Source organism: Harpia harpyja, chromosome 14 (assembly GCF_026419915.1).
Source record: "Harpia harpyja isolate bHarHar1 chromosome 14, bHarHar1 primary haplotype, whole genome shotgun sequence".
NCBI classification, from domain to species: domain Eukaryota; kingdom Metazoa; phylum Chordata; class Aves; order Accipitriformes; family Accipitridae; genus Harpia; species Harpia harpyja.
In genome coordinates this window covers 39245187-39262523 of record NC_068953.1, presented here as the reverse complement: position 1 = coordinate 39262523, position 17337 = coordinate 39245187, and the positions used below count along the sequence as shown (strand labels likewise).

General features: G+C 59.4%; 1 protein-coding gene across 3 annotated transcripts in view; it reads right to left on the bottom strand.

Annotated features, from left to right (window-relative positions):
• Nucleotides 1–2845: 2845 nt before the first annotated feature.
• ZNF609 (zinc finger protein 609) overlaps nt 2846–17337 on the bottom strand; it is a 74515-nt gene continuing 60023 nt past the window's right edge. For 2 of the 3 annotated variants that reach the window (XM_052808572.1, XM_052808573.1), the window contains exons 4-10: nt 8657–8744; nt 5903–8264; nt 5211–5577; nt 4890–5065; nt 4078–4294; nt 3804–3873; nt 2846–3599 (exon numbers count right to left, since the gene is read on the bottom strand). In XM_052808572.1, coding sequence (XP_052664532.1) covers nt 3593–3599; nt 3804–3873; nt 4078–4294; nt 4890–5065; nt 5211–5577; nt 5903–8264; nt 8657–8744 — 3287 coding nt within the window. In that variant the 3' untranslated portion in view covers nt 2846–3592. Of the gene's footprint in view, nt 3600–3794; nt 3874–4077; nt 4295–4889; nt 5066–5210; nt 5578–5902; nt 8265–8656; nt 8745–17337 lie in introns of all 3 variants that reach the window. The other variant, XM_052808574.1, reaches the window with a different exon arrangement.

Sequence of the window (17337 nt, the reverse complement as noted above, 5' to 3'; positions counted from 1 at the left end):
CTGCCCTAGCTTTTATTGCAGTGCCAGTGGCCCCTCTAGTGCTGGCTGCAGCTCTGCAACAGGCTTTGCCCCTCCTGTCCTTGCTCCAGGTGTGGTGTGGAGACAGAGGAGACCTTGTACCTGTTCCCTAGTTTGAAAATCCAAGTTTTATCCCTTCTTGTAGCTGGAGCTGCCCCCACTCCTTCCCTGGGCTGGCAGGTGTCTCCCAGGGTGTTTCTGCATGCTCCAGGGCCCTGCTGCCATCCCATGGTACTCCTCTACTGGCACATCCCTAACGGGATGGGGTGGGAAGAACCACTTTGCTCCTTCCTTACGGGTAAAGTGTGAGGTTCTTGTCACAGGAGCTTGGAGTGAGGATGATCTCCTGAGCTCTGCAGTTACGAGGCTGTGCCGGTGCACGTGCTTCTCTGACAAGTACCAAATACTCTCCTGCCCTGGCTCAATCAAGTGTGGTCAAATGTAGAGCTCTCACATCACCAAGTGCCTTCAGAAATGCCCTCCTGAAAATCTAAAAGGTGCTTCTGATTTCTCTGAGTGCTGCCTCCTGCATAGGTCACCTCCACTGCAAAGCTGGAGGAACGAAGCTCTGCCCTCTGGCCCACCAGCCCCCCAGCTGCCTCCCCCAAAGGTGGCTCCCTGGGGTGATGAAGAGGGGCTTGCCTGGTGTAGGGGAGGACCCTGGCAGGCTATGGGGGCAGCTTGTCCCTTCCTGGTGCCCAGGGATTCAAGCCGGGGGGGGGGGGGGTGGGGGTGGGGGTTCTGACCCAAATTGTCATGGCTGAGCTTGGCTGCAGCATCCCCAGGTGGAGCTGCAGGTGCTGGTGGCAGAGCAGAGGAGCCAGACCCAGGTGCACAGGGCCTGTGAGCAAGCAGAAGTGTGCTGGGGGGGGCAGGACCTGCTGCCCCACTGGGCTGCCCTGCCACAGCCTCGGTGGCCGTGGACCGATGAGTGTGGCATCAGGAGCAGTGTGTCTGCTTAAGCCCTCTCAGATGCCCCAGAGATGTGGACACACCCCCCCTCTTCCCCCCCCCAAATCACTGGCCACAGCTTTTGGGGATGAAGGACCAGAATTCAGGGGAGCAGGAAGAAAAAGCCACCCTCACAGGTTTGTGATTGTCTCTTAAAAAGATTTATTCTCTCTCCTTGCCCAAATGTACAAAGGCAAGAAGAGTACAGTTTGTATATATATATATTTATATATATATATATATAAAAAAACAAGGAACTTGGTAATAATGTACACTTTACAGAAGGGCAGAATCAGGAAGACTGAAATGAAACCCAACACAGCAACGCCAATGGAAACAAGCTATAAACACCCAACAGTTTCATGCCCTGGCCGTGGGGCCCAGTGGGCTGAGGCTGGGGAGGGGGACCCAGTGGGCAGGGGACCCCACGGGCAGAGGAACGGCACCACTGCAGGGGGGCTGGGGTGCCAGCCCCACAGGCACGAACTGACCAGGAAAACCCAGAAAACATCAAACCTCGAACCTATTCTGCATAAACCGTTGTTTCCTTTAACACCTAAAGGGAGACTCAGCTGGGACCCAACTGGGAAGGTGGGGAGCAGCCCCCCCCACCCCAATCCCCTTCAACTGCCAGCAAAGCCCGTGGCACCCCCCCCATCAACACCCCCCCCCCCGCCCCGTTGCCCAGCCCAGACACCCTCCTCTGTGTCCTTGGAGCCGCTGGTGGGTCCCAGCCGTGCCAGGAACCAGGCTCCGCTGGACCGACCGAAGCTGGAGGTAGGAGCAGCCGGCGGGATGCTCCTCCACGAGTGGGATGCAGGGCTCCCCCCATCACCCCGACCCCTCCAGTCCCCAGCCTGGTGACTGCAGGTGGCTCTGTAATGGGCGCGGGGTGGGTCAAGCCGCTGCTCGGCATCACCTACCCTGTCCCCCAGGAGCGTGCCAGGCCACGCGGCCCCGTCTCCTTCCAAAGACAACGAAGAGTGGAAGAAAAAAATGAGGCAAACAACGAGAGCAGGCTGGGGCCACCACGCTGCCGGCACCCGACCCAGGGCCGAGACCAGCGAGCGCCTCCTTTCCAGCTGGGTAAAGTGGGGGGGGGGGGGGGGGGGGGAAGAAAACAAAACCCAAAACAACAGCTTTCAAACAATTGCTTTTTACAGTATGTACAGAGCCCAGCGGGCAGAGCATCCCGGTACAGCGGCCCCTCGGGGCCGGGTGCGACACGGACACACACAGACAACCAAGACCGATGGCCCCCCCCCCGTGCTCCCCCGGCCAGGCAGCAGGGAGAGGCGAGGAGAGAGCTTGGGGCGACCCGGCTGCTGCGGGGCCGAGGTAGAGCATCGGCCCGGGGAGAGCCGCTCTGGGGCTGGGGGAGCAGAGGACCAGAAAGCCCCTGTCCTCGGGCACTGGGGAGCAGCTGGGAGCAGGGGCTGGCTTCTTCCAGGGCCTGGTGCCCTGAGCCCTGGCATGAGGCCGAAGCCGGGGATAGGGGGGGACCCGGCACAGCCCCAAGTGCCTCTGGCAGAGCCTAAGTGTGCTTGTTCCTCGCTGGGCTCTGCCCGCGGCCTGGGGAAGCCGCCTTAAAAGCAGAAGGTGGACGTGAGCAGGACCCGGTGCCCTGGGGTTTGGGGAGCACTTGCTGGGGTGGTGGTGGTGGTGGGGGCAGAGGAAAGGCTGGGGGTTTGCAGAGTCACAGCTCAGAAACCAACTCAAAAGCCACGGGCAGGAGTTTCAGGCAGGTCTGGCCCCTGCAAGGCACTGGGGAGGAACCCTGGCAGCTGGCTGGGTGACAGGCACAGCCCCCAGCTCTGCACCCGGCTGCCCCCAGCCCCGCCAAGCCCTGGCCATCCTGGGGGTGGGGGGGGGGGAGGGGGGGGCGGGGGGGGGGCAGAGGCTGCTTCGCCAGGGCCGAGAGCAGCCCCCAGCTCCCCCAGCCCACCGCTCCGGCCATCGGCCACTTGCCAGCAGCTCCTGCCCACACAGGCACGGAGCGGCAGGCACTGGGAGGTGCGGGATCAGCCGTGGGACTGGGAGAGGGTGAGCCCCCACATGCAGCACATCCCCAGGCCCCACGGCCACCTCCAGCCAGGCTGACATTCACCCCCCCACCCCGACCCCGACACCCACCTTGGCTCCGCGTGAGCCAGCCTTTCCTTTCCTGAGACTGCAACTCCACCGCAGGCCCGGCCCCGCGCGTCGAGCCCCGGCGAGGAGCAGGCAGCGTCCCTGCCTGCCCCCAGTCCCGTGGCGCTCAGCCCCATCGTGAAGCAGCAACTCGCGGAGACACAGCAGGGTCCCAAATCCCTCGAGAAACCTCAGTGCTTCCGTTTCCTCTTCATATGCACCAGGCAGGCGAGTCAGCTCCATCCCGAGCGCCAGTGCCCAGTAGAATAAATATTTCCGCAGGTACCAGCTCGCCCACTCACCAAAGGGGGAGGAGGGGGGGGGAGTGAGTCAGTGTGTGTCCGATGAGGGGGGAGAAGACAGTCTGCCTCCGATCGCGGCAGGAACGTCAAGCAGAACAATTAACACCATTCAACTGATGTCTAAAGGAGTCTCCAGCGCTTCCCCATGTGAGCCAGTCACATGTCTCGTCCAGCCCAGGCGTCCTGGTGCATCACGTCCTGCCACGACCCAAGGTCACGTCAGCTCCCGCTGCCGGCAGCCCCACGAGCCCCGGGGGCGACGGGCAAACCCCAAACCCTCCGCCCTCAAGGGCACCCTCCTGTGTACCCGGTCCCGGCCACCTCCGCCCCAGCGCGGTTGCCCACGGGCGAAGCGGGGTGGCCGTGCCGGTGCCCGCAGGAGGAAAGCCTTACCATTCTCACCTCCGGGGAGGTGGGTATAGGGAGGGAGCGGAGCCTTGCTGGCTGGCGACAATGGCTGTGGAGGAGAGACCTGCAGAGGAGAAGCGGCGTCAGGAGCCGGCAGCCCAGGATGGGCATCCAGCTGTGCCGGGGGAGCTGGAAAGTGCCAGATTCGGTCAAAGCAAAGCTCGGCACAAGGGCTCGCACTGCCCAAAGGTGGCTACGGCTCTTTCCCAGCTCCCCCGAGCCGAGCCCGCGGCCCCGGCTGAGTGCCAGCGTGAGGTTCAGCTCTTACCTGTTGCATAGGGCAGGTTGTACTGCGCCGGCAGCAGCGAGTACCCGAGGTGGTGGTGGTGGTGGTGCGTCGAGAGCAGGCGCTGAGATGGCGAAGTGCGGGGCCGGTCGGTGCTCCTCTCTCCCCCGCCAGCTCCCCCGACGCTGCTACAGCTCCCGCCGCCTCCCACCACTCCGCAGCCGCTGCGGTCCCGCTCCTGAGACGTCTTCTCGCTTATCTGGAGAGGAGAAAGCAGACGCACGCTGAGGGACACTACCATCTACCCCGCTGCGCAGGGCAGCATCAGACCCACGCCAGGCGCTCGAGGCTGCCCCATCGGGATGATACTCCCCCCGCCTTTGTCCAAAGGCTCCCCACGACACTGCTGGGAGATGACAGGATGGCCAGTGACCAGCCCAAAAGTGGTGGCGAGGATGCAGGTCCTGTTTGAGGGCAGCTCTTTCCTCACCGTGTCAAAGCTCCGTCTCCCAGCTCAGCCCAGGAGGAGCTCGTGACCCTACACTGACGTGGGACGGAGACAGCCCCTGCATCCCACCCACCAGCTCCAGGGCTGACAGCAAGCATCACTGGCTTGCTGCAGGGCCTGGAGGAGCCCGGGTGCTTCTCTGGGCCAGACCTGCCCACAGGTTTGGCTTGTCCATCCCAAAGAGGTTGTGTTGTGGGATTACTCCATGGCCCAAGGTGTCCTACAGCAGCAGGAACGGCAAAAACCCACGGCAGGCAGAGTTGCTTCAGGCTGGCTATAGGATCCAGGGATCATCCTGAAGCTCATGCACAGAGCTGGGCAAAGCCAGCACCTTCCTGACCCTCACCGTGGGCGATTTGCTCTTGTAGTGGCTGGCATGCTGCTGCAGGATGTCCAGGGCCTTGGACTCCGAGCTGGATTTACAACTCACGCTGGGGCTGGCTCGGGACTTGTCGCTGTCGTCGCTCCCAGACGCCTTGCTCCCGTACGGGGAGAAGGAATAGCTGGAGGGCAGGTATGATCCTGAGGGGTGGGGGAGAAAAAGCAGTCAGGGCATGAGGAGTCTTCAGGCGGCAGAGTGGGAGCACACGGCTCTGTACATGTGCTGCCCCATGCGAGAAGGTCAGCCTGGGAAGGGATGTCCCCGAGAAAACCCCCGGCTCCTTACCTGGGTAATTCTGCATCATGACAGTGGGCATGGCCCGGTAGCTGGGGTGGTTGGGGTCATACGACTGGCTGTAGGAGTAGCCATGCATGTAGGGGATGTAGGACTGATGCTGCGTGAGGGGTGAAGACACTGGGACGTGGACGCTGGGTCTGGGGTCCTTCCCCACCATGCGAGCCTCCTCGGTGGGGGTCAGTTTGCACTCGGAGCTGGCGCTCTCCTTCCCGTCCTCCTTGGATGCGGCTTCTTTGCTTCGATTTCTTTCTTCCTTCAACTTTCGGTCCCTCTCCTCTTTCCACCGCTCGTCCTCTGTCTTGATGTCCGAGTACTTCGCCGGGTACACGTAGGTCCACATCCGGGGCTCGGCTTCCTGCAAGAACCAGCCAACCATCAGAGCAGCTGCCTCCCCCCAGCCCTGCCTGTCCCAAAACCAGGCTGGATTCGGAGGAGACCAGGGAACCCCACTGCCCTTCCCCGGGCTCCCCTTGGCCCATCCGTGGCCTTCCAGCCCCATGCTTTTGCTGGCCCCAAGGGAACCTCACGGAGTCCCATCACAAGCAGGGGACAACACACGTTCTCTGAGGTGATGGCCCCAGCAATCCCCTGCAGCGAAGCCACAGTGAGGGGCTTCCTCCAGGAGAAAGCCCACCCCTGGGCTGGCGGGCAGGGCCGAGCGGGCAGCGGGAGGGCATTACCTGTCTGTACCAGAGCACAGGGTCCACCTCTGCTTGCCGGCCACACTCAGAGCCAGCCTTCGTCTCAGCAGTCTCCTTCCCGAGGTGGCTGGCCTCGCTCAGTTTCACCTTAAGCCCCTCAGCAACCTGGCTGCCGGACAGCTTGGACGAATCCTCCAGCTTGGGGATGATGACGGATTTGGCCATGTCGGGACCTCCCTGCTCCTTGGCCTTGCTCAGCCCGGACTTGACAAGATCCGTGAGGCTCGGGGCTTTGGTTAGCGTCGGGGGCATGGGCGGCTTTTGCTTCCACTCCTCTTTGAGAGCTGCCTCCCTCTCCTTCAAGCCCAGCTCTGCTTTCTTCTCCAGCCCTCGCTGCTGCTGCTGCTGCTGCTGCTCCAGGCTCTGCCGCTGCTTCTGCTGCTCCTCGTACTGCTGGCGGTAGGCAGGGTTGGTGCTCAGCAGGTGAGCGTGGTAGCCCTGCTCGTTGTAGCCGTAGGGGGGCACGTAGGCGTACTGGTTGTAGTAGAGGGACTGCATGTACATGTTGGGACGCTGCTGGATGACTGAAGGCTGCTGGCTGGAGCCGCTGAGCTCTGCCTTCTTCTCTTCACAGCCTTCGCTCTTCACCTTCACCTCCGGGTTCTCTTGCTCCTCGTCCTTCTTCAGCTTCAAGGCCTGCGTCTCGGCCGCAGCCTGGCTGCCGGGATTCAAGGGCCCTGGGCTTGCCTGGGGGTAGCCAGGGGAATAGTAGGTTTCAAAGCCTTGGTAGTAGGGAGACTCTTTGCTCTGCGGTTGAGGGGGGAAAAGAGCTTTTTTGGCACCTTCCTTGACCAGCTGCTCCGGATCCTTCGCCTTCACGCTCTCCAGCTTGCCCTCCCCATCCTCCCCGGCATCGGAGATGTCCGAGTAGGCCGGGCTGTTGGTCTTCACTGAGCTCGCCTCTGCCCCGTTCTGTGTGACGACGTGCAGCGGGGTCATGGGTTGGGCTGGGTTGGTGTTCTCCAGCCTGCTGGCACCACCGATGGAGGGGCTTGGGGCATTGTCGGTGAAGCTGTAGATTTTATCCGCCTCGGCCTTGATGCTGGCGAGCCGGCTCTGGTGGGGATCAGACGAGCCGTTCAGCAGCCCCTCACCTTTCATCCCCAGGTCGCTGGATTCCCCCCGGAAAGGGCTCTTGCCTTCCTCTGCTCTGCAAGCCTTGCCGGGAGTCAAAGGGTTTTCCACCTCCTTGGGCTCCTTCTTCTTCTTGTCCTTCTTCTTCTTCTCCTTGGAAGGGGTGAGGGCAGGGTTGACTGCGAAGGGCTCTCCCATCACCGTAGGCTTGGGCTGGATGGGTTTGAGCTGAGGGCTGTTGGGCATGGTCTGGACCACAGTGGTGGCGAGGCCTGTGGAGGAACCGGGGCTGGCCGTGGTGAGGGTGGCTGTCTGGAAGGTGTACATCGGCTGGGGGGGGATGGCTGGCGCAATGGGTCTGGCAGACTTCAAGCTTTTGGAAGGGATCTTCTCTGGCTTAGCACCAGATGCCTTCTTTGACTTGTCTTTATCAACACACCGCTTCTCCAGAGAGTCAAAGCCGTCGTTACTCGTCTCATCGGCCACCGAGGGACCATCCTCAGAGCCGTCATTGGACAGGGCACCCGGGTCGGTGTCTCCTTCCCCACCCAGCTTCTTCTTGCAGGGGACCTTGGCGCTGAACTTGCTGGACGGGGAGGGACTGTGGGGCTCCATCAAGCGCACCTTGGGGGTGGCCGAGCGAGCCGGCGAGAGCGAGCCCTTCTGAGAGACGGCAGCACCGTTGCAGCTCCCAATGTCCGCGTGCAGGGAGGGCTCCTCGCCGTACTCGCTGTCCACGTCGGCCTCCAGCTTGCTGTCGTCATCCGTGTGCGCGTGGGCCTGGTGGTACTTCAGCCCGTTGATGTGCTTGTACTTCTTGTTACAGTTTGGGTGGGGACAGTCGATGAGGATGGGAGAAGGGCAGTTTCGGTCAAGGACAGCCGGCTCCACCTTGACTGCGGCAGGTGGCACAGCTGCCGAGCCCATTGAGTTCGTGCGGATGCGTTTGCTGCCCTTGGAGTCCTCCGAGCTGGAGTTCAGCTCCATGTCAGAGAGGGGTTTGCTCTTCCGCTTGGTGATGGAGGAGGGACTGGCCTTCACGTCCTCCGCCGTGCCGCCAGGCGGCGTGCGGTGGTCCGAGGAGTTCTGGCTTCCCCGACGCCCTTTGCTGTTGGCTCCAGCCCGGGTCTTGCTGCTGTTGCTGGTCCCTTTGCTGTCCGAGGTAGCGGCGGTCTCGTTGACGGGTGTGTTGCTGTTGGGGCGCATGCGTTTGCCCCTGCCCCGGCCGTTGCGCATCTCCAGGTCACTGGTGGGAGAGTCGCAGAACCTGCCGGGATGAGGACAAGGAGGTTTTAATGGAGACACAGCCGTGCTGGGCTACGCCATCCCCACTGCGTGGTGGGGACCCCCTTCCTCCCCTCGCTATCAATCCTGCAGGCTCGTCCCCCCCACTGACAAGTAAAAAGGAACCGGAGAGGTCCACTGGCAAATGCTCAACCATCTCCGGTCTCCAGGACAAGGGAGGCTGCGACTGCGGGGGCAAAGAGCCATGGGAGCAGCTCGGTTGGGCAAGGAGGAGATGCCGACCCCCACGGGCAGCCCCACGGGCACAGAGCAGAGCATACAGGGTGCCACGGGGGCCGTATGTGGCTGGGTTTGCCCTCTGGTCCTGGGTGAAGGGGGCTGAGGCAGTGCTGCTGAACCCCGCCGCCCGCTTACCGGGGAGGTGCCCAGTCGTGCTGCGTGCAGTCAAGCAGCGTCCCCACGTACGTCTTGTTCCTCCAGGTGACATTGACCACCAGCATACCTGTAAGGTGAGGGGAGAGGGTCAGACGGGGCCAGGCGTGACCCCACAGTGTCTCACCCTGCCCTGGGCATCAGGGCAAAGGGGGATCTACCCCTCAAGATAGGCAGGAGGAAGAGCTCAGCTCTAGGGCTGGAGGAAGGTGGACAAGGGGTCTTGGGCTCTTGGGAGAGGTGAGACCCCGGGCTCTGGGCTAGAGAGGCACCAAGATGGGAGCTGGAGACCCCCAGCTCATCCCCTCTCTTGGCATGGCTCCGGCCGGCATCCACTCAATCTCTCCTCCTTAAGCCGCTCAGCGCTCTTTCCTATTTTCATGGAGATGCTAACCAGCGACACCCAAAGGGCTGCAGGATTTGGGGGGGGCCTGAAGATCCACCTTGGCTCCATGTGTGCTCAGGTAGGGAAGGCGATCTCTGGCGAGCGAGCGCTGGGAAACCCCCAGGGGAGATGCAGACAGCTCCCAGCAAGGCTGTGGACCCCAACAAGGAGCTGCAGACCCCCCAGCATGGCTATGACCCCCTCCCCGTGCGCAGCCGTGAACCCCACAGCCCTCCAGAAAAGGCTGTTACTGCCACTAGATGGCAAGCTGAGCCCAGCATCCCCGCACAGGTGACCACCCCTGGCTGGAAAACCCAACCTTGGGGGAACAACCCTTGCCCCCCTGCTTCACTTTGCTCCCGCACCCCCTGGGACACCCATCAGCCCCGTATCTCTGCCTGGAGAACCACCCATGGGACCGCATCTCCTCCCATCATGGAGCAAAGACATTGGGCATTTGGAAAACCTGGTGGTTTCAGCTTTTTCACACCAATTCAAGAGGAGGAGCAGCCTGGCTCATACCCGCACCAAGGACGTACACCCTCAGCATCTCTTCTTGGGGGTGAAGGGGTCTTTCGCAGCATCACTCAAGCTTTGTGGATATTTCCTCCCTGCCATGGACCACTCTGATTACCACAGAACTAATTTGACCAGGAGCGGAGTCTGTTGCGCTGAGCACATTTATCTGAGCAAGGTAAAACTCAGGAGATAGGAAACTCGTTTGCAAGGGTTGATGAGCGCAGCGAGATATACAGCCGCGCAGTCCCGGGAGATGGATGGAGCCGAGGGAGCCCACAGCAGCTGTGCCTGAAGCACGTTTATAAATCTCAGCCCGTATCCCGCGTTGTGCTGTGCCAGCAGCCAGCTGCAGGCTTCGGGGGGGATAATATACAGAACCAAGGTCCGACACATGGGTCTCCTTCAGAAAGAGAAATGAAATGCAGGTCTTCTCTTTCTCCTTCTCCTCCTGGAAAACGTTGGGTGCTCCAGTGGGAGCAAGTCATGGGAAGACACGGTGCCGGCACATGGCCAAGACCTACAGCCGGCTCATCCCGGTGAGCAGGAGAGGCTGGGTCCTGCCTTTGGAGGAAGGTGCTGGGGACCTGCCTTGACACAGACATGGCCAGGATGTGATGCTGGAGATGATGTGGGGTCGAAACCAACTGCTGGGAGCCCACAGCCCCACGCAGGGAGAAACTGCTGGGAAAGAGGGGGACGCTGATCCCAGGCATCACAAGGAGGGCACGCAGAGGGTGTTCTTCTACCTCCATTCCCCCTAATGCAGCTTTTTTTGGCAGGCAGGAGCCTGTCCTCCCTTTCCTTAAAACCCAGGGAAGCTGCTGGCTGCATCCTGTGCCCCAATCCAAACCCACCATCCCCGGGACACCTCTGTGGAGCTGCTGCAGGATGCTCCCAGGAGCTGCAGAAGGACCAAGCAGCTGCTGAGGGACCAGCAGCCCTAACCCAGACCCCATCCCTCCTGTCCATGGGGCTCGGAGGAGCAGCTCCCTCTGCCCCCTTCACCACACACCCAGCGCCGGTTCAATCCTTTGAAGCCAGTGAAGACCACGTGCGCCGCTGGAAGTTACTTGCACGACAAGCCACCAGAGTCTCTTGTGCATCCCAGGGCCAGCATGCGAGATTAGAAAGGACATGCTGGCATTTTTTTTTTCCCTGCCACCGCAATCACAGGAGATGAAAGACGAAGGGACAAAGCGAGCCAGCACACAGCCATCCCTCCTTTCCCTGTTGGAGCATCAACCCTCCAACACACACCAGCCTATATTTAACCCACTGCAACCAATCATACCAAATCCCTTCCTAATCCTCCAACAATAACCCAGGACAATTTAAACCCTGAGGATAGATCCTAAGCAGCTTTTTTCACCCGCTGTGTCCCCCTCCTGTGGCAGGATGATGAGCAGGCACAGGCAGGGCAAGGGCGGGCAGCGACGAGGCAATGCCCTCGCATCCCCAAGGCTGGAGATGCTCATGCACAAAGACTGGCAGCGACACTCTTGCAGAGGAGGAATCCCGCTTGGATAACTCCAGTCCCACCTGGTTTCATGGGAAAGTGACACCTTTGAAGCTCTTAAGTAACCAATACCACCCAAATCTGGGTGCAAACCGCTCAGCATCTTAGCCACCGAGTGTTCACGTCACCGCAGAGTCATACCCCGGCAGGAAAAATTAACAGTGGGTTGATGGTGCCAGGTTGCCATCTAGGAAGGTAACGTATGAGATAATCCTATAAAAAAATGGATAAAGAGATGAAGGGAGCAGGGGGATGAAAAAAGCACTGCCTGGTCCTTGTATGGTCCCTGCATGGGTGCCCTGTAGCAGTGGAGCTGAGGCTCAGTGGGTGCACCCAGCTGGTGGGGACGTGGGATGGACAAGGATAATGCTGCATGAAGTCCTCCGTCCCAACACAGCCCTAAATTAGACCAGTTTAAGCCTTTCGGATGGATAGTCCCTGCTGGGGCACAGCTCTTCCATGTTAAAATGTAGGTGGTGGTGTCTCTGCTTGCAGACCAGGGCCGTGGGCACCAGGAGCCATCGCATCAGGGGAAACGTGCCCCAGGTCCCCCCCAAGCACCCTTAGGCCACTTGGGGGAACCTGGGCCACATTTTCCCCCTTTTCGAATATGAAGTCCCCCCCAAGCCCAGCCAAGCACATCTCCAAACCCTGCTGAGAAACCAGTGTGCCAGCATCCACGGCGAGCAGAGATGCTGTCAGACCCATGCATGGCCAGTTCATCACATGGCTCAACATCGCGCAGCCATGATGCTACTGAGCTGCCTCCAGCGAGGCCGGGTCCTCAAGCATCGTGGGGACTGCTAGAGCGCTTGGAGGAGCATCCCCAGCCTTGTGGGGAGCAAGGAAATGTTGCCTCTGCAGTTGGAGAGGACAGCTGCTGAAAGCTCTGCTAGCTTTCTGCTAATTTTGGGGTGCAGGGGACCTCTGCAAGGCAACAGGATGACAGCCGGTGGCACTTCCCACCCCAAGGAGCAGTAGTTTGCCTGCAGGTCTGTGAACCAGCTCAGATCCAGAGTCAGTGTAGCCCCACATCCCATCTGCACCAGTGAGCAGGAGCAGGGATCCAGCTTGCACTGATGCTGCTCTAGCGCACCACCAAACCTCCAGCACCTGGAAGCATTCAAAGTCCTTCTTCTGTGAATTCCTCCTCCAGCTGCATCGGCTTTGGGATGCCCCTTTTTCCATGAATTCCTCCCTCCAGCTGCATCATCTTTGGGATGCCCCGGCTTTTGGATGCCCTTTCTTCAATTCATTTCCCCTCCAGCTGCATCACTTTTGGGATGCTCCAGCTTTGCCATAAGCCCTGCTCACGTGCAGGGAACCTGGCCCGACCCGTAGCGCCCAGGCTTTAGGACACAACACCCAAAGCTGTTGCGTGGCCAAACTGCAACAGCTCCAGCTGCTGCTGCCAGGAGAGCAGAGGACACCACAGGGCAGGGGATGGCCAGCACAAGGGCCACCTCACCCAGCGAGGAGAGAGATCACTCAGCAATTACCCTCACGGGCAAAACAGACCGGGGAAATTCTCAACTGGGGAAATTAATTTATTGCTAAACAAATCAGAGTAGGATAATGAGAAATAAAAACAAATCATAAAACACCTTCCCCCCACCCCTCCGTCCTTCCCGGCTCAACTCCACTCCCGATTTTCTTTACCTTCTCCCCCTGACTGGCACAGGGGGATGGGGAATGGGGGTTGCGGTCAGTTCATCACACGTTGTTTCTGCTGTTCCTTCCTCCTGAGGGGCAGGACTCCTCACTCTTCCTCTGCTCCAGCATGGGGTCCTCCCACGGGAGACAGTCCTCCATGAATTTCTCCAACATGGGTCCTTCCCACAGGCTGCAGTTCTTCACAAACTGCTCCAGCATGGGTCCCTTCCCTGGGCTGCAGTCCTTCAGGCACAGACTGCTCCAGCGTGGGTCCCCCGCGGGGTCACAAGTCCTGCCAGAAAACCTGCTCCAGCGTGGGCTCCTCTCTCCACAGATCCGCAGGTCCTGCCAGGAGCCTGCTCCAGTGTGGGCTTCCCACGGGGTCACAGCCTCCTTTGGGCACCCACCTGCTCCAGCGTGGGGTCCTCCACAGGCTGCAGGTGGATATCTGCTCCACCGTGGACCTCCCTGGGCTGCAGGGGGACAGCCTGCCTCACCGTGGTCTTCCCCACGGGCTGCAGGGGAATCTCTGCTCCGGCGCCTGGAGCATCTCCTCCTCCTCCTTCTTCACTGACCTTGGAGTCCAGAGGGTTGTGTCTCTCACATATTCTCACTCCTCTCTCCGGCTGCTGTTGCGCAGCAGTTCTTTACCCCTTGTTAAATGTGTTATCCCAGAGGTGCTACCACCATCGCTGATGGGCTCAGCCTTGGCCAACAGCAGGTCTGTCTTGGGGCTGGCTCTGTCCGACACGGGGGGCAGCTTCTGGTGTCTACTCACAGAGAAGCCCCCCTCTACCAAACCCTTGCCACAAACTCAATACAGTCTCCCTGGCAGGGTCAGAGGGATATAGGATCATTCCATTAAACCACGCCAGGATGGATGCTCCCGTGGCAGATAACTGTCCCTGGCCATCTAATGCCCTGCTTTCCAAGGGACAGGAGGGCTACGAGAGGGGCCTCGGATGCCGGAGCATGGAAAAAGCAGCAGGCAAACCTTCAGCTTGGGTCACACTAGGGGACAAGGAGCCAGCAAGGGTGTATTTGTGAGTTCTGGTGACTGCAGTGACTGTGGGAAGTCGCACTGCGTGTCGCTAATCCCACGGGATGGGCATTTAGTTCACCAGGACCTGCTGAACACGCACAACACCCACTGCCATGCTCCTGCCCAAACCCCGCAACAAGTGTCCACCTTTGGTAACAGTGATGATGTGACTATGAACAAGGTTCTAACATCATCCTGCAAGAGGACGGCCCATCCCACTGCGACACACGCTGGCCAGCACCCGCATGGGAGTGGGGGCTGCAGCTCTCTCTCCATGGCCTGAAGCCCATCCAGAAGATGTCTCCAGGATTTTGGGGACCTTGGTGCCTCTCAAGGCTTGGAAGGGAGGGCAGAGCACAGCCACAGCACCAAGCCCCCAGAGCCACCTGCAAGCAGCCCAGACCTCCATCCTCATGCTCCTGGAGGAAGGAGGCGGAGGAATCGAAACCAATTTAGCTCCCAGGAAAGTGTGGCAGAGCAGCTTGCAGCTCAAGAGCCTCCTTGTAAACAAGTCCTTTAATCCAGCGCTCAGCAGCTAAAGCAGGAACCCCAGCTGGTATTACCTGGGGCAGTTACAAACATGCCTTAGGGAGGTGGACGTGAGCAATAGTCCTGTCTGGAGCAGAATATTGCTCACCTATTGATAAAACAGCCTCCGTACAAAGCTGACAGATGCTTCGAGAGCGATAAGTGGTGCATTAGCTCTCCTCCAGCTTCCCGCACTGTCAAGCCAGCAGATATTAGACACGAAGCGGTGGCGCCGGGGGAGCACCGAGGAATGATGCATAATAAAGCTCTGCTTCTCTACACCAACACGCGAGCAGCCACCGTGCTCGGGGGATTTGCAGCCTCCCCATCCATCGGTGAAACAGGAGGAGGGTGCGAGGCAGCAGCCTGAAACACCAGCAACCCTCACAGCACCGGAGACAAGATGCCCTGTCACCAAGCGGCACCGGATGATGCTCCCACCCTGAGTGAGGTGCTGGATTGCTGATCTGAAGATGAGAGCGGTCACAGCCGTGTTGTCACAGCTTTAGGAGGCTTCGCAGGAGCACGTCGAGCCTGTGCATCAGCTCAGCAACCTTGGAGGGGATTTACAACCGCTCGTTACTTTGGGAAATGCCATTAAAGCAAATGAGAAATCCATATTCCCGCTCCTCACCCTTGCTGCATCAGCCTTAAAAACTCACCTCCTGTTTCTGGGTTCAAGTATGCATGGCTAAGAAGACTGGAATGTGGACACAGGGGATGACGCAGCCCCCTTTGAAGCCCCAAAGCCCACCCATAAGCAGTGCAGTCTTGGCACACCCCCCTTTTAAAACATCCCCAGAGGCAAAGAGCAACCAGAGGCGCAACCAAAGGCTGCGGGTAACAGCGAGGCAGCATGCTCAACAAGCAAAGCCATCAAATCTGGGGTCAGGCTTCCTCCCGGTTACAGTAAAACCTTCCAGACTTTGCCCTCGCCCTCCAATCCTTCCCCATCCTCTCCCAATCTACTGCATCTCTCTCCTGCTCCAAGCAAGGACACATCCACGCTGGCATCTGCAGACCCCAGGGGTGCTCACGCTCCATCATACCCCCAAGAGATGTTTGCAAAAGGGCAATCCAAACACCCGGAGGGCGCTAAGCTCGGCCATGGGCAACCTGCCATCGCTGTCCCAGCACGGAGCTGGAGAAAGGGATGCAGAGAGAGTTTGCTGCTGTTTTCTCGGTGCTGCCACACCACGATCCTCATTGCTCAGAGGTTTTGCGCGCCAGATGCCAGCTTCTTTCAGCTGTGAACAGCACCGTTGTGGCGCTGGGAACCAGTCTGCTCGCTGCAAGTGGAGGTAAGGAGGTGACATGCTCTGAGCCAGGTGACACCAGCTCCACTGAGGGGGAAGGAGGAGACCCAGCAGCTAATGAGGCAGCAGAGCAATGCTTTCCGGTGTAATTAGATCAGTTAATAGTTCCTGCAGATCAAAATCACACCTAACAGAATTAGGGGAACTGCCAAGACAGCTGCTCCCCACCAAAGGTGTTTCAATAAAACACGTCCCTGCACAAGACGGGCTCAGCAAAGGGACAGTGTCACCAGCATGGCCGTGGGAGAGCACGTACAACCGGTGCCCACCACTGGCAAGACCAGACCTCAGCCCAACACCAACCTGGAGCAGCGGCGGAGCAGATGGACCAAAAGCCCAGAGCCAGATGTTTGGTGGTGGGAGCCCACCGGGATGCCTTTGGCAGCGATCACGGTCTTGCAGCAGGTTTTCTAGCAGGCAGAGAGGACAAAGCTGGTGTTCAAGGCAGAAGGGATGTGGTGGAGCTTCGTGCTCCCATCTCAGATGGGTCAGCTCCAGCTTGTTCTTCTGAGGCTGCTCCAGCATTGCTGGGCTTTGGCTTTAGGAGTCTTTCTCCCCAGTTTCACAGCCCCATGGCCAACCCAAAAGCCATTTTCTATAAAAAGGGAGCTCTGGTCAAAGAACCATGTTGCCTTCCTCTGCCCAACCCCTTCCAGAGACATTCGAGGCTGGCAGACGTCTCCAACAAGCCATGGGCTTCTTTGGGGTGAACAAGCTAGTAAATAGCAACTGCCTGAGCCCAAATACACTTCTGCCAGCGTGCGCAGAGCAACACAGATCCCTTTGGCTTGGGGGCAACATGCCATTACCACACAGCTGGGAGAAGAGCAGCTTGCAAAAAGGTCCACGTCAGAGCAATTACTACAAGAGTCTAATGAGCACGTCCGACACAAATCCAATTTTCAAGGAGGCATCGCGCTGCTGAGAAGAGATGCCCATCTCCTGAAAGGCTCGGTGGGAACCGCTCACGATGCTGCCCAGTGGCAGGGGGCTAGCCAAGATCCAGAAGTGCCCACAGCATCCTGCTCGGGGAACCGGGACATAAGTGGGAGCAACTGTAATTCTGTACCTCCCCATGCCAATCGTTCCAGGGGATTCAGGGATGTCACCCCTGGGGAAAAAGCAGCTGCTGCAGTTGAGCCAGCAAGCTCCTCTCCACCATTGGAGAGGATGCTTGATGCAAGCCAAGAGCTGCTCCTGCTGCCCTGGGGTCTTTCCAAGTGGTCCTGCGAGGCTGCAGCATCACAAGGAGCAGGGGGAGAGAGATAGATCCCTCTGGGTGAGGGTGCTGAGAACCCTCTGGAGATCTTGGGGATAGTCTCCAGACACACAGGCGTGCTCACACATGGTGAAAGCATCTTATTTGGCTTTGCAGACATCCCCTTGGTGTAGCTTTCTCCTCTGTATCCTTTGGGCAAGGGGAGATGCTCGCTGCATCCATTTCACAAGCTCCAGTTTTGGACAGCCATGGCCAGCATCTCCTCCAGCACTGCCCTTGACTCCCACCATTAACAATGGGAAGGCAGGAGAGAGATGCCAAGCCAGAAATAGGGACAGTTTCACCCTGACTTTTCACTTGAGGACGAGAGATGCTGCTACGACAGGAGCCAACGCGTGCAGATGACCAGAAGTGACCAAAGGCAACGGCACGGCTTGTCTTCTGCAGGGCTGGCCATAGAAGTCATCGCACCCGACAGCGGCAAC